At 42.7% G+C, this 15,466-nt stretch overlaps 1 protein-coding gene across 2 annotated transcripts in view; it reads left to right on the forward strand.

Annotated features, from left to right (window-relative positions):
- LOC129769896 (homeobox protein vnd) overlaps window positions 1-15,466 on the forward strand; it is a 94,206-nt gene that overhangs the window by 69,904 nt on the left and 8,836 nt on the right. For both annotated transcript variants that reach the window (XM_055772416.1, XM_055772417.1), the window contains one exon: window positions 100-599. In XM_055772416.1, the coding sequence (XP_055628391.1) occupies window positions 100-599 (500 nt within the window). The remainder of the gene's footprint in view (window positions 1-99; window positions 600-15,466) is intronic.

Below are 15,466 nucleotides of genomic sequence, written 5' to 3' on the forward strand. Positions count from 1 at the left end.
CTAACACAAACGCACCAAGTTGAATGAGAACCAAAAAAAAAAACTATGTATTATCGGATGTCTGATCGAATTGCCTTCTCTCCCACGCCTTCTTTCCAGACTGTTGGACAATATGAAACTGCCCCCGTCCCAGCGATCGACCGGTAACAGCGGCTCCGGTTTCCACATAAGCGACATTCTTGGCCACAAAGACAAACAGGAGAAGCAGCTCGTGGTGGACGATGAGAACACCAGCGAGGAGGGACTCATCCCGACGACAGTCCGTCATCATCATCACCATCATCCGAACGGCGCGGCGGCGGCTGCAATGGACACCGATAGCAACAATGGCAATATGACCCCGGCAAACAGTGACGACGACAGCAGCAGTCACAGTCGCCACCAGGCAAACCGATCGATCGACGATTCCTCTCATCAGCATGAACCGCTGTCCTCGCCGGAACTGCTACTGGATAGCAAAGCGAACCTGCGGTCCGCCCTGGCGGAGGATCTGCACGCCCGCTTCACCGCCCTGCCCGTGTACCCGCATCATCCACACCACCCGCTCTTTCCGGCTGCGACGCGCCCCTGGCTGTACGAGACATGCAGCTCCCTTAATGGTGAGTGTCAATTTGGAATTTTTGTTTCATGGATAGACTTTTTTTTTCGGAGAACAAGAGGAAATGGACGCATGGCTGTTTTGATTGCTTATTCTCAACATTCAAAACCCAAATGTGATGGGTTAATCCAAACGAATCGATTCATATTTATTTGTCACATTTGGAGTGGTCAAAAAAGTACGGAAAATGTCCAAATGAAGTTTAATCAAATCTTCCTTGCTCTCTTCTTACATTATTGACTGCCTGGAGGCGTTCCAGAGATACCAGATAGATTTTATTTATTATGTACATTAATGACATGCGACGAGTTTTACGATTTTGTGATATCAATCTTTTTGCAGATGATACTGTATTATTCATTGCAGCTAATGATTTAAACCAGGTCGCGTCACATTTAAATGGAGATTTGCATTCTTTAAGTAGATGGTTGAAGTATAAGCAATTAAAATTGAACATAAGTAAAACGAAATACATGGTAATCTCGCGAAATCGTTCAAATGAAAACGTCTCTATTGTTATTGATGATGAGACTATTGATCGCGTTCGGGAAATTAAATATCTTGGCGTGATTATTGATGACAAACTCAAGTTCAACACTCACATTGACAATGACATCAAGAAAATTGCCAAGAAGTATGGAATCTTATGCCGATTGAAAAACGATTTAACTATTTGCAGCAAAATACAGCTATACAAATCAATCATCTCTCCTCATTTAGACTTTTGCTCTTCCATTTTATTTCTGGCCAATGAAACACAAATATCGAGATTACAGCGTTTGCAAAATAAAATAATGCGGTTGATACTAAAATGTAACAGATTCACTTCCTCATCTTTAATGTTGGACGCTCTGCAATGGTTATCCGTGAAGCAAAGGATTGTTTATTTAACTATGGTGTTCATTTTCAAAGTAGTTAAAGGTTTGCTGCCTCGATATTTGTGTGATCGAGTTGAAAGAGGAAGTGACTTTCACAGTTATAACACAAGAAACGCGAATGAATTGAGAACACCCAATTTCTTGACATGTGCTTCACAAAATTCGTTGTATTCCAAAGGTATAAATGTGTTCAACTCGATGCCAAGACATATTAAACGTGCAACAACACTTACAGAATTTAAGAGGCACTGTATTTCACACGTGAAAGCTGTGTTTCATTAACAGCCGACCGATATATTTTTAAATTTTATGACGAAGATTGTTACTGACGAAGTTTTATACGAACGGATAATTTAATGTGGGATTTTTTTTTTGCAGTTTGTTTTTAGTATTTTCAATTAACCTGACGAAGTTTTTTTCGAACGGATTATATTTTGCAAACTACTTAATTTTTTAAATTATCTTTTTTTAAATTTGTATTTATGTCCTCTCTATTATGTCCGTCATGATCCTGGTGATGATGGACAATTTTTAGTTTTTATTTTGTTGTTTTATATTAAATTAGTTAAAAAAAAATAAAAGTAGTCTACATAAGTTTGAGCGTCGCGCGCGTAACACAGATATAAAGGATATTAAATTGAAAGTTTTCTAAGTGCCGGTCTAGAAATTGTTCGTTAAGGAAATTTTCTCGATTTCTCTGGATGAGGATATTCATAGTCAATCCAATACAAGGCTGGCGGTGCTCTGGTGGACCACTCGGCTGCAAGGGCCTCGTCGGGACCGTATCGGCTCTGTTGCGGACATGACTGAGTATTGGCTTGTCATTTGACATTGCAATTTTTTTTGAACTTATATCTGTGAATAAAATCAGTTCGTTTTTTTTTGTTCGCCAAACTGATTTCAATGCTGAAAAAAATAACTAAATTATCTTTTAGATAACTCGTCTTGCTCAAATCTCTGTAGAGGAAGGAGGCGGGACCATCATCATCACATCATCATATCATAGATACCAAACGGGAAAACAAGTTTTCTTAACAAAAACATTTGATTTAAAAAATCCTTCCTCAATATTTATTTTTTATTTTTTATGTATTTTAACCGATTCAGAAATGATCACCCGATATGCCCTCCTTTATTCTAGAGAAATCGAGAGCACTCCGTTATAGCATAGTAATTGAACGGCTTGGCGATGGAAGCCTTCGGAGAATCGTCACTTGGGTGTGAGAATCCACAGACACGCTCGCTTCTGAATACGCCAATATCGAAAAGTTGAAGGGGTTCGAATCTGAACTGTTTGGAGGCCAAGTATCTTTCGGCCAAAATGACATGTTTCACTTTAAACAAGTTCAGGTCCGTTTAGAGGTGTGACATGGTGCTCCAGTTTGTTGGAAAACAATATTGTCGAAGTTTCATGAATCCACGAAAGCGCTCGATTCCTCTAAATGCTCTTGTAGACTTCAGAGTTCGCTTTTACACAAATCCCCTATCCCCTGTTGATCCTCAGTTGAATATGATTTTGCCGATCCCAGAGGGATGCTTGGTGGTAAACTTAAATTTTACAATCGCTGGAGCATCGTAAGTCTTCAGGGTTGGAATTTTCGTATTCGTTCGGGAATTTAATACCGGATCAATCGAAAAAAGTTTTTCATAAGAGAACAGACCGATCGGTAGCTTATTTTTCAACTTAGACAGCAAACGTTTCGACCGCTCTAGCCGCAATGCTTTGATACGTTCCGTTATCAAATGCGCCTTATTCTAGCCCTGAATGATGCTCTTCAGGCATCTTCGACCAATCTATGCGTGGAAGATTTCGAGACATTCGCTGCTTTAGCCAGGTTCCGGATTGATCTGGATTTCTAGATTTCACTGGTCACATCTTCCAGCAAAAAGCATTTTGAACTTGCTAGAACTTGCTTGCATTTTGAACCTATAAGGACTTTTGTACGGAAAGTTGCCCATAATCCATCTTCACGTACGTTTCGTCGTCCATAAGGATGCATCCTGCGTTCTTCATAAGAACCTCATTGTACAACTTCCGGGCGCGTCATTCTGGCCACTAGATTCTGCTTCAGTGTCCTGTTTGGTTGCTTACTGGCTCGAAAAGATCGAAATCCTTCTCGCAGAGGATGCGATGTCATAATCCTGTGGCTCTGGGGTTGCCATAATAATTCTCAACACCTTTAAATTCAGCCTCCGATGTTAGACTTCGACTACGATCAGTTTGTGACAAAAGGGTTTGAATGCAGTCTGCAATCACAGATTGTTTGTTAGACCATAGATATTTTTAGAACTTTTCTTTGTGACAATCAACATTTTCTTGGATCACACGACCGATGGATAATGCATTTCTAGCTTTCTAGTTTCGCGATAAACTCATCGATTATAACTAAATGATCCCTTTCTTTCTTTTTGTCATGCTTCGAAGTTCATTCTTCCTGTATGTTTCTGCTATTCGCGTCTTTATTGAATTTTATTGATATAAATCCGTTTTTCTGTATGTTTTTTTCATGAATTGAACTCGGATACAAATTGTACGGGTCGCAAATGACGCTGTCAAATGCTTTGTATTAGTATATGGATACCCCAAGAGTGGCGTTTAGTAATGCGTATTTTATTCTGTTTTAAATAAAAATAAATTTTCCCATCACAGCTAGTATACACACTGTTTTTCAATGAGGTTTCGGGACTGGTTGGTTGAAAACCAACTTTTTTTTTTTTTGGCAGACTTATCTCACTTCTTAACTAGGCGAACCTAGCCAGAATTTTCACCTGCCCCCGGGCTTCTGAATGCCAAAGGGGGACTAGGCTCTGCGGAATGCACGTATCTACATGCTCGTGCTGTTTCAGTCCTGACCGAGAAATTGTCGGACAATCGCGCAGGTGCTAAGGATGACCGACTTTTGGATGCCGGCCAATTCCTTCTCGATGTTCAACACCTTTAGCGCTTCCAGAAGTGTCTTCGGGATAATTCCAGTTCCAGAGAGAACGACTGGAACAATTCTTGGGACCTCCCTTAGCCCCCACAGTTCCTTGAGCTCCACGGCTAATGGTCGGTACTTGCAGATTTTGCGACCGTGGGTCTCCTCCAGATTCTGGTTCAGTGGAATAGCGACATCGATGATGGTGACTTTACGGTCGCTCTTGTCGTAAACCATTATATCTGGGCGGTTGTGGTGGATCGAGAGGTCGGTCAGAACAGTGCGATCCCAGTACAGCTTGAAACGGTCATTTTCCAGGACAGGTGCAGGCAGGTACCGGTAGTTTGGTACGTTGTCTTCCAGTAGAGCACATTGGAGCGCCAGTTGTCGATGAACAATACGGGCCACGTTGTTGTGGCGCTCGGTGTAGGCTGCGTTGGCCAAAACGGGACAGCCTCCCATAATGTGCTCTATGTTTTCACCTGGTTGATGGCACATCCGGCAAATGTCATCAACGTCTTGATGCCAGACGTACCGCCTGCAGTTTCTCGTCGGCATTATCCTGTCCTGGATGGCTATCATGTCGGCTTCTACTACTGAAGAGAGTTCACCACGCGTTAGCCACAGATTAGATGCGGCCTTGTCGACGTGTGGCCGATCCAGTTGATGGGGGTGGGCACCATGCACTGCCTTCTGCTTCCAAGCTGCAATCTTCTCCTCCACTGTCTGCAGATTGCAGTTGAGTTGGTACTCCGCTTGCGCCAAGTGCAGAGCGCTGTATCCTCTGTCGGCGGCGCAGACAGCCCGGTATAGCGCGTTTTGGTTGGCGCGTTCTGCGAAGTACTCGCGCAGTTGTCGTACCTGGGCAACACACAGTGCAGATATGTCGACTATTCCAAGTCCCCCTTCTTTGCGTGGTAGTGAAACTCTCTCCAGTGCCGATTGAGGATGGTGCATTCCGGCCTCTTTGAATGCTTTCCTCATCCTCCTCTCAAGGTCCTCTAGGTCAGTTTTGCTCCATTTGACTACACCAAAACTGAAGGTCAGCAGGGGAACCGCGAATGTGTTGATCGCGCGTACCTTGTTCCCCGCGTTGAGGAAAGTCCTCAGGACACAGTTCACTCGACTCAAGAACTTGTCTCGCAGCTCCGTCTTGATGTCGGAGTGGCGAATCCCGTTGAGCTGTCGGAATCCAAGATATTTATAGGATTCGCCACGAACCATGTCTCTTATAAACTCGCCGTCATAGACCTCGTAGCCTCCGGATTCGGTAAGTTGTCCTTTAAGCAGGTGGACACAGCGACACTTGTCGAGGCCGAACTCCATGCAGATGTCCCTGCTTATGTCTTCGACAACCCGGATAGCTACACCTAGACGCTGACGTGAATCAGCGTAGACCTTGAGATCATCCATGTAGAAGGTATGGGTCACTTCTTCGTGGGCGCCGTCGCCATACCTTATTTTATAGCCATGACCGTTTCTATTGAGCGTCCTACTGAGGGGGTTCAGTGCCAGACAAAACCAAAGCGGGCTGAAAGAGTCGCCTTGGAATATCCCCCTCTTTATCTGCAGCGTTCTAGACTGCAACACATTTTCCCCATCACTGAGGTGCAGAGACGTACTCCACTGCCTCATCGCATGCTGCAGGAACCTAACGACGACGGGATCAATTTTGTAGAGCTCCAATACCCGGACGAGAAACGAGTGAGGTATGGAGTCATAAGCCTTCCTGTAATCGATGTAGGCCATACTTAGGTTCCGCTGGTTATATACCGCCTGGCCGACTATGGCTGCGTCGATGATGGCCTGGTCTTTGCAGCCATGCGTATTTTTCCTGCATCCTTTCTGCTCTTCTGCGATGATGTGATGCTGTTCGCAGTGAGCAGAAACTTTGGCGGTAATTATGCTGCTCAGTATTTTGTACAGACTCGATAGGCACGTTATCGGTCTGTACTTTGATGGGTTCAATGTGTTGCTGTCTTTCGGGAGGAGGAAGGTGACGCCACGGGTGGCGAATTCAGGAAGGTTGTGTGGGTCACGTAGCACCTTGTTGAAGCACTCAGCTATCTTTGGATGTGCGACGGTCAGCTTCTTGTGCCAAAAGTTCTGGACACCATCGGGGCCCGGTGCTGCCCAGTTCCTCAGGTACCGCGAGGCTTCGCGGACATCGTTCTCTCCGACGATGATAGCTGGCATCTCTCCAATTTCACCACAACTCTCCTCCTCCCATCTTAACCACATTTGCCCTTCGCGATGTTGTACTGGGGTTTCCCAAATACCAGCCCAGAAGTTCGTCACATCGCTAATATCTGGCAAACCTTCGCGGTAGTCGGGCTTCTCGTCGCTAATGTGGTCGTAGAACGCTTTTTCGTTATCTCTGAACATCCGATTTTGTTCCTGGCGCTTTGCAGAGTCAGAGTAACGTTTCAGCCGTTTAGTTAGGACGCTCAATTGCTGTACCAGTGTGTCGAGTTTTTCCGTCAGCTGGTGAGCTCCCAGCTGGCGAAGTTCAGTAGGCCGCACGATCACAGCAACTTGGCGACATAATTTCGCCGATCTGCTGCCTCTTTTGTACGCCATCAGTCTTCCAATTGCGGCGCGCTTGTTTAGGATCCGTTGCTCCAATGTCCTTCGCCATGGAGGCTCACGCCTTTCACGGAGATGTTGGAGCAGTCCGCCTCTTGGCCTAATACGGTATCCTAAACTTTTGGCGGTCGCCACAGCAGCACAGTAAACTTTCAGTTGCAGCTCCTCCATGTTCTCAGCATCAACCAAGTGCAGCGGAAGAACGTGCTCGTTCATGAGCTTTACTGCACTTGTCAGCCTGCGGGAATGCTGCAACTTCGGGATCCTGGGGCGCGACAATGGGTCTGTGTCGCGGAACTGTGAGATCGCCTCGTCGTAGTGGAAGACCAGATCGCGTAGTAGTTGTTGATCTGGCTGTGGGTCTTCCGGCTCAGGGGGTTGTTGTACTGTGGCCTCCACTGGTGCTGATTCGCGTGCCCCACTGAATGAATTGCTCAGCCGTACTGAACTTCGTCTCGACACATCGCTTGCTCTGTTGTTCCTGGAGCTTATTTCTCTCTGCACCTGCTGCTTGATCTCGTCGATTTGCGTTTGGGAGAGCATGTTGTTGCGTACTATCGCTCTACGCCTCGCGTTCATCGCGTTCTGATCAAGCCTCCCGACGAACTCTGGATACGCTTCCTCGAACATTGTTAGTATTCGAGGGCGACCGCTCATGTCCGTCTCCAAAGCAGTGCAGATGTAATAGGCGCGGATCACGAATTCATTCATTTCGTGTGTCCACATGATCCGGCGCCTAGTGGTACCCACAAGTGTGGACGACTGTCGTCTGGCAGTCGCAACACGTCTCGTAGGCGCAGCGTTTCTTGGGTGATGTCGATGGCTGCTGTTTCCGTGTGGCGGTAGCTCTTCGGGTTGAACCCGGCTGGTGGCCCGCTCTTGCACATCGCCCTCCAGCCGCTGGCCGCTCGCTCTTACGCCCGTTCCAGGACCAGCTCCAGTTCGGGGACCCTCCTCGGGTGATCGCATTCTAATTACTCTTCGTGAACGTAGCTCCATTTTCTGGGTGTATCTCCTTTGCCCGGGAGACAGCGGGTTGGCAAGGCCTCCATGACCCGGGAGGCCTTCCCCGGGAGAGATATAGCGCTCTGACTCGCTCGCACCCCCTCACTTAGCCACTTTCGACACCCGTTCTCGGAGCCAAGACCAGGTGTGTGTTTCCAGTTCACGCCCGATCTAAAAATGTCGTCATATGATCTTCGTGGAGGCGTTTTTTTTTTTTTTTTTTTTTTCTTTTATTGATCATAACTTAACTTATTTAATATAATTCTTAATACTATAACAGAGGTATGGGTTTCCTTGCAGTGTGGCTTAACATATTCTTTTGTTTCGGGCAATTATGTACAGAGAATGATTGACGAGGGAAACAGGAAAAATTGAAAAAAAACCTGTTGCACGAACTGAACAGAAGGGGGAAAGCATGAGAGGGAAAATTTCTATATTACAGTTGGACCTGCACTAGATTTGATATGAGAGTGTTTTCAGACATCGAGCCAAAATTTATGCAACAGTCTCAACGTCAATTCGGATACTGGTTAGATATGTGCCAGTTTATGTAGATCGTCAGTGGGGTAGTTGAATTCAAGATTAGCATCATCTTGAGTATCTTGTTTTGTCGATATTGAAGGTTTTTCTGTCGACGGCGCGCACAGCTGTGCCAGGCTGAAAATCCGTACGTTATCGTTGGACGAAGTATGAGTTTGTACAGTAAAAGTTTGTTCGTAATGCTTAGTCTTGAACGTCGACTGATTAGTGGGTAGAGCATTTTCATTAGTTTGTCACATTTGATAAGGGAATTGGCTATGTGCTTGTCGAACTTTAGCTTTTGGTCTAGAATCAACCCAAGATATTTAGCTTGGTCAGACCAAGGAACAGGATGTCCAAATACAGTCACTTCCGATTGTGGCAAATATATTGGACTGCGTCGTCGTGTAAAAAATATCGCTTGTGTTTTAGATGGATTGACCTTCATTTTCCAACGTCGTTGAAACTCCTCAAGTGCATCCTGAGCATTTTGTAGCTGGTCTATAACCTTTTGTGGGTTTTAATCTGCAGCAATGTAGCCCGTGTCATCAGCAAAAAAATAGTAGCTGATACCATCCACTCGTGGTACATCAGAGACGAAAATGTTGAATAATACGGGACTAAGTACGCACCCCTGGGGAACACCATACGGAACTGGTTTACAGTCTGATAATACCCCGTTAACAATCACTTGGAAATAGCGTTTGTTCAAAAAAGATTGCAACATTTTTTGGAGGTATATAGGGAAATTCGATACTCTCAATTTATGCAATATCGCATCGTGCCAGACAGAGTCATAGGCTTTCTCGATGTCTAGAAGAATCATTCCCGCTGATTGTCCTTGATTAAATAGCTGCTTAACGTTTTGAGTGAGCCTGACAAGTTGGTGGTTCGTCGAGTGACCGCGCTTGAAACCAAACTGTTCACTTGGAATTATGTTGTGATTTTCCAAATGGCGTTCAATGCGGGTGAGTATGACACGTTCCAATACTTTACTCATTGAAGGTAGAAGACTAATGGGCCGATAGTTGTTTGGTAGTGAGATGTCCTTTCCTGGTTTAGGGATTGCAGTTACGATTGCGTGCTTCCATTGGTTCGGAAAATATGACAGACGTAGACAAGCGTTTATGATCCTGGTGAACATAATCAAACCTTTCCTTGGAATATTTTTCAGCAATATATTTCGAATATTATCCTTCCCAGGAGCCTTTCTTACTTTCGTTTGCTTGATGATTTGTTTTAACTCATTGGGTTGAATAACTGTAGTTTCATTGTCAGGGACTAATGTTCTAGTGATTAGGCGTGCGGATTCTGTTACTACACTCGACGTCGCCAGATCACTAAGTTGTGTGTTACAGTGAGCAGCAGCAAAGTTATTGGCAAGAAAATTTGATTTCTCCAAGGGAGCTGCCACGAGGGTATTACCTTGTCGTAGTGGTGGGTTATACTTGATGCTCTTCCGCAAAGCTTTGCTAATTCGCCAAACATCTTTTGCACCACTTTCTAGATGGCTAACTGTGTTGGCAAATTTTTTATTTCTGACAGTGTTGCATTCAATACGAATTCTATTATTGAGAGACTCCACGACGATCCACAGGAACGGATCACGTGTACGGTACCATTGCCGGCGACGTTGATTTCGTAAACGAATCAACAGCAGGGTCGATTCAGGTAGCATTAATTCATCGTGTGGTCGCACCGGTTTTCTAGGGACAGCTTCATATTCGGCCTCGATGAGGAATCTGGTGAAAGAGTTTAAGCATCTGTCAATTCCACCAGAGTTTTCTATATTCGCCAGTGATGCAGCTAATGAATCGATTTTGTTATTTAAGACATTTTTGAACAGGTGCCAATTAGCCCTTGAGTAACAGTGAACCATTGGCGTATCCTGAGTGAAGGGTACAGTTAGTTCTATGCTGAACAGAACTGGTAGGTGATCTGATGATAGGTCATTAACTACTTTCGGTGGTGACATGTTGACTAGATTATTCGAAAGAACTAGATCCAATGTCGACGGACGACGAGTGCCACTAGGATGATACGTGTATGTGTCAGGGTAGTGTACGAAGAAGCTAGACGATGAAGCTTTCCTGACTAGTATATTCCCAGCCTTATTAGCTTTCAAACAATTCCATTGGCGATGGCGGGCGTTAAGATCTCCAGCGATGAAAAAAGGTGCGCTGCGGTGTACTAGTTTGTTGATATCACTTTGATACATATTCCATGAAACATTTCGATGTTGTCCCGGGAAGTAGACGGCAATAATGTGGATACTTCCACTCGCATGATGGATTTGTACTCCGACAGATTGCGTGAATTTTATTCCTTTTTTGATAGCGATCAGCACACCACCTCCTCGCTCGTTGTCCGTGCTTCTTCTGTCAGCTCGAATGCAGATGTAGTTCGGATGATGGAAAGAGTTGGCAGGTCTAAGCCATGTTTCCGAGACAGTAGCAATGTCCACTTTATTTTTAATTAGAAATTCGAAAAATTCAAGACGTTTCTGAAGCACGGATCTGCCGTTCCAATTAACTACATTGAGAGTTGTATTATCCATGATAAATATATTTAATCATTAGCTCTGAAAGAGCCAGAAATTGCTGTTGTTTAGTGCGGCAGCAACTTAGGCGGATGAACATATCTCTTGCAAGGGCAAGGAACTCTGAAATGGTGAAAAGATTGTCACAGGCAGACTCATCACCATTCTCGGGGGCAACATAACTGGAATCGGATAATACTTGCGCGAAACTCCTCCTACTGGCAGACTCCGATGTTTGTTGAGTAGAAATATGCGGTGCTCCAGGTTTGTTCAATGTCGGATACGTCGAATCGGTCACGCGTGGTGGAATGATGTTTTGTTTCTTCTTTCTTTTCTCCAGATCTTCTATATAATTCTGCCTTGCAGGACATCCACGAAAATTAGCCGTATGATTTCCTTATCGTTATCCAACTCGAGTCCAGTTCAATTTCGTTATCAATTGAACCTATTTATTAGTGTGTTTGAGAAAGAAGGGGCAGTTTTCACTAGGAGAGATTCCCGCTTCTTTTAACTTCTGAAAAATATCACTGATCTGCATCTCCATTATATAAATCGGTGGTATTCTCACTTTACGGAATGGTTGGGATGGAGAAGGGTTTGTTTCATTTTCACTTGCATCATTATTGTGATCACTCAGCAGCTGGTAACTGTTTTGTGTTGATATTGCCGGGCGAGCAGAACGGGTTTTTGGTAGTGACGACCCGTCTACTGTTGGAGCGGTATTATTAGCAGATGTAGTTGCAGATAATCTGTCTAGAGAAGCGGTCCGAAGATTTCGTCGCAAGTTGTATCGCGGATGAAGCATGTTTGCATCGCTGGCTCTCGGAAAATTTTCAATGAGAAGTGGGGTTAGATGCACATACGGTTTATCGTTGTTGCTCCGGTTAATGTTGTGTAATGTCCTGGTGGTTGCATTTTGTATTTCCTGGTCCTTTGTGCTCTTAGCTTTACCCAGGATTGTAATTCACGATTTTTACACGTAAATGTGAAGAAATATAAAATTTTTAATGAGTTGATAGTAGTTCGACTTGTAAACAAAAGTTCAGTGTTGCCAAAACTTCAAAAAAAAATGAAAACCAACTTTAGAACAAGTTATTTGAATATTTGTTAATATTATTATTCGAAGTAATTTTCTCCACACACACTTTTTAACATCGATTTGAAACGCGATTCAGGAAAGTGTTTTAGCTCAAACTGAGAAATAGATACCTATCAATGTTTTGGTTGAAACCTTGCAAATGGTTCCAATATCGTTAAAAAAGGCCTTTTGATGTTGCCCTAATTTTTGGGAGAAGAGAAAGGTTACAGGGTGTGAATACGGCAGATGATTTGGAACGAACAGGCACGGTTCCGAAACAAAATATCATGCAGTCAGTGACTTGTGATTCAATGCATTATCGTGTTCAAACACTCTTTTTCATAGGCTATGATATTCCGGTCGAATTCGACGACCTCAAGCCATATTATTCTTCAGATACCGTTTGGCCAAGGGGAACAAACTCCCTGCAGATCATAGTTTGATAAAGTTTGAGTCGTGAAACTTTATTCACACATTGTGAATAACAACACAATATAAAAACCACTAAGTATATGAAAATCTTTACCATTAAGTATCGTAATGCATCCGAATCCGGATGCTAACTTGAACAACTTAGAAATATTGACAAATCATAGCATGAAAAATTACCGTTCCTATCGAATTAGAAGACATTCATGTATGTTATGAAGCACAAAATTCTATAAAATCATGTTATATTTGTTCAAAATTTTTGAATTTGTGCCGCGATTTAATTTCCAGACATTTTTCCTGATCATGATTTGAGTTTCGGACACTTTTGTTTTTAATTCCGGACACATTTTGTCAGTAGCGTTTTTTGAGAGAAATCAGTTGTTCGGTTTTATTCCCGTTTCCACTTCACGGTGAAAACGAAATGAAGGGTATCTGTGATGACAACGGTACGGCGTCGACATCTGAACACGAAATTAATTTTCCACTAAAACTTTTCGTTATAATGTAAAATTATCTTCAAATACAATTTTTGTAAGAGATTATTTCACCACATGAACAAAACAGAGTTTACCATTCACATTGAACACTAATTTGATACGGAGAAGTTAATTTTCATTCATAATTTTTATTTGTAAGGAGTTCATTCTGACTGAAAACCCATTATTATCTTTGACGCTTCACTGACTTGTAAAACGTAGTTCAATGGCGTGCCGTTCATTTCGTTTTCACCGTGAAGTGAAAACGGCAATAAAGCCGATTGATTTTGTAGAGCTTGTCATTTCATTGTTATTCTCTCATAATCCTAAACCCAACATCAATAATGAAAAAAGTTAGGAAGTTCATTTTATGATTTATTTCTAGTCGATAATAATCATGTGTGACTATCATCTTTTTGGGGGTCTTCGTAGCCTAATTGGTTGCGTGTCCGCTACTAAGCGAACGATCATGAGCTAATAACTCAGGGCCCCTCAACTGACCATCTTTGTGTGTTATTCTAGCTACTACGTCCACGCAACAATCATCATGTGTCGGTAATCCCAGTCCCTTACCGCTCACATTACGATCTGCTGCATCGGTAATTGGTGCTAATTCTAACACAGCAATGGAAGCCTCATATCAGCAGTCCCGTTGTGAACAGTCCAACTATAAACTTCCGTAATAGGAATATTCTAACGCCGAAAAAGGCGGCATGTGTTTGTGTATTGATAGAAATGGAATACTCGGCATGTGTTGTGTATCGATAGAATTGGAATATTCTTAGGCCTAAACAGCTGCTGTGTTATACATAAAAAAACAAATGTTTATCGATGGATAGGAATCTTAAGCCTAAATAATATACAACAATAGTTATCTTAACATAAAAATGTATACGAATAAATTCGGCTCTGTGACAGCTGGATTGCTAAATGAGCCTAATAAACGGATGGGATAAAAAAAAAATCATCTTCGTGCACAACAAGCCGCTTGATCAAGTTATTGGCAACGTTCTAGGAAAGTTCCAGGTGTCCTTTCATAAAGTTATTGATCCATTCTGCTGAGATGATGGGTTTTGAGGAGATTCTCGACGACTCTTCCCAAACTTTCCACTACTCGATAATTATTGCTTCTTCGTTGAAAAGAATGCTGCTGCATCTTTTTTGTGAATGAGTAGCGTTCCTTAATCCGTTTTTCCAGCGTGCTTTTGGTATAACGAAGCGTTTTGCGGTTTTCCGGATCGCAAATCTATGCTATATACTTTCTAGGGTTTGTAACAAACTCTTACGAAACTCCTTCAATATGAAATTTCATCGTTATCTACATCTCCTACAAATCATCTTCTGAATGTGTTTCTTTTATTCTTGACATCGGTTTGTGAAACACGATTATTTGTATTGATTATTGACATTGTTTGTCAACAGTTAGGCACTTTGCTTGACACTGCACTAAATTGATACAGTATTAACTATTAGTCACATTAATTTAACAAGCAAAAGGTGTTATGGTAACGGTATTGAATTAAAGAGACTTTAAACTCAGAGAGTTCATTCGTCTCTACAAGGTGTTATGGTTTTGGTACGATATTGAATATAATGAAAACGTGAATTAAAAAGCACTCTTCTGTTTGGCTCGATAATGACGGGAGTCCCGCATTGAGTTGTTCGTCTATAATTCACTCTTGTCGATTGAATTTCGAATAAAAATGCGTGTTTTTTTTTTTGAGGTGAAGGAAAATCTTGGAAAAAAAGAAAAGTAGAAAATCTTGGAAAATCAGTCGCAAACGAATGCTACAACGCGTTTGTTTCCGTATCTGAAGAGGACTTTTGGACGAGAAACGTTCAATATGGCCTGCTATGATCGTGGATAGTCCGCTATGGTTAGTGAAGCCACATTATTTGAAGTACTAGATCGGTAGAGATGTATATTGTTGATTGTTATATTCTAAAACAACTGTTATAAAAAGATATTTATCCTAAAGGGGAAGTAACTGCCTGAAAATCAACCCAAATTTGAATTTAAAATCAACACTCTCCGAATTGAGCCATGGCGTTTGATCGGAACCATTAATTCAAATTAACCACACTCGTTGCAAGCCATCCTCATCCGGGAACATTACGCATTCGCAACATGGCCATATTCTCCAAAGCAGCACTATTCCGCTAAGCAAACAAACGCGCAAACTTCACCATGATCGTGTCAAAAGCCGGGAGTACGGATTAAACCATCGAATAGAAGTACCCTCTCAAAACCTCCAAACATGTTGCATTGAAAGTAATATATATGTGAGGTACCAATGAAAAAAAAACCCTTCCCCTATTTGATTTCCTCACTGAGAAAGGTGACGAACAAATTAAGCAGATGCAGATTTTTAACACGCCGCACACAAAAAAAAACTCAACTACTCGCTGCATCCATTTTCTAACAATTTATTACCAT

Source organism: Toxorhynchites rutilus, chromosome 2 (genome assembly GCF_029784135.1).
Source record: "Toxorhynchites rutilus septentrionalis strain SRP chromosome 2, ASM2978413v1, whole genome shotgun sequence".
NCBI classification, from domain to species: domain Eukaryota; kingdom Metazoa; phylum Arthropoda; class Insecta; order Diptera; family Culicidae; genus Toxorhynchites; species Toxorhynchites rutilus.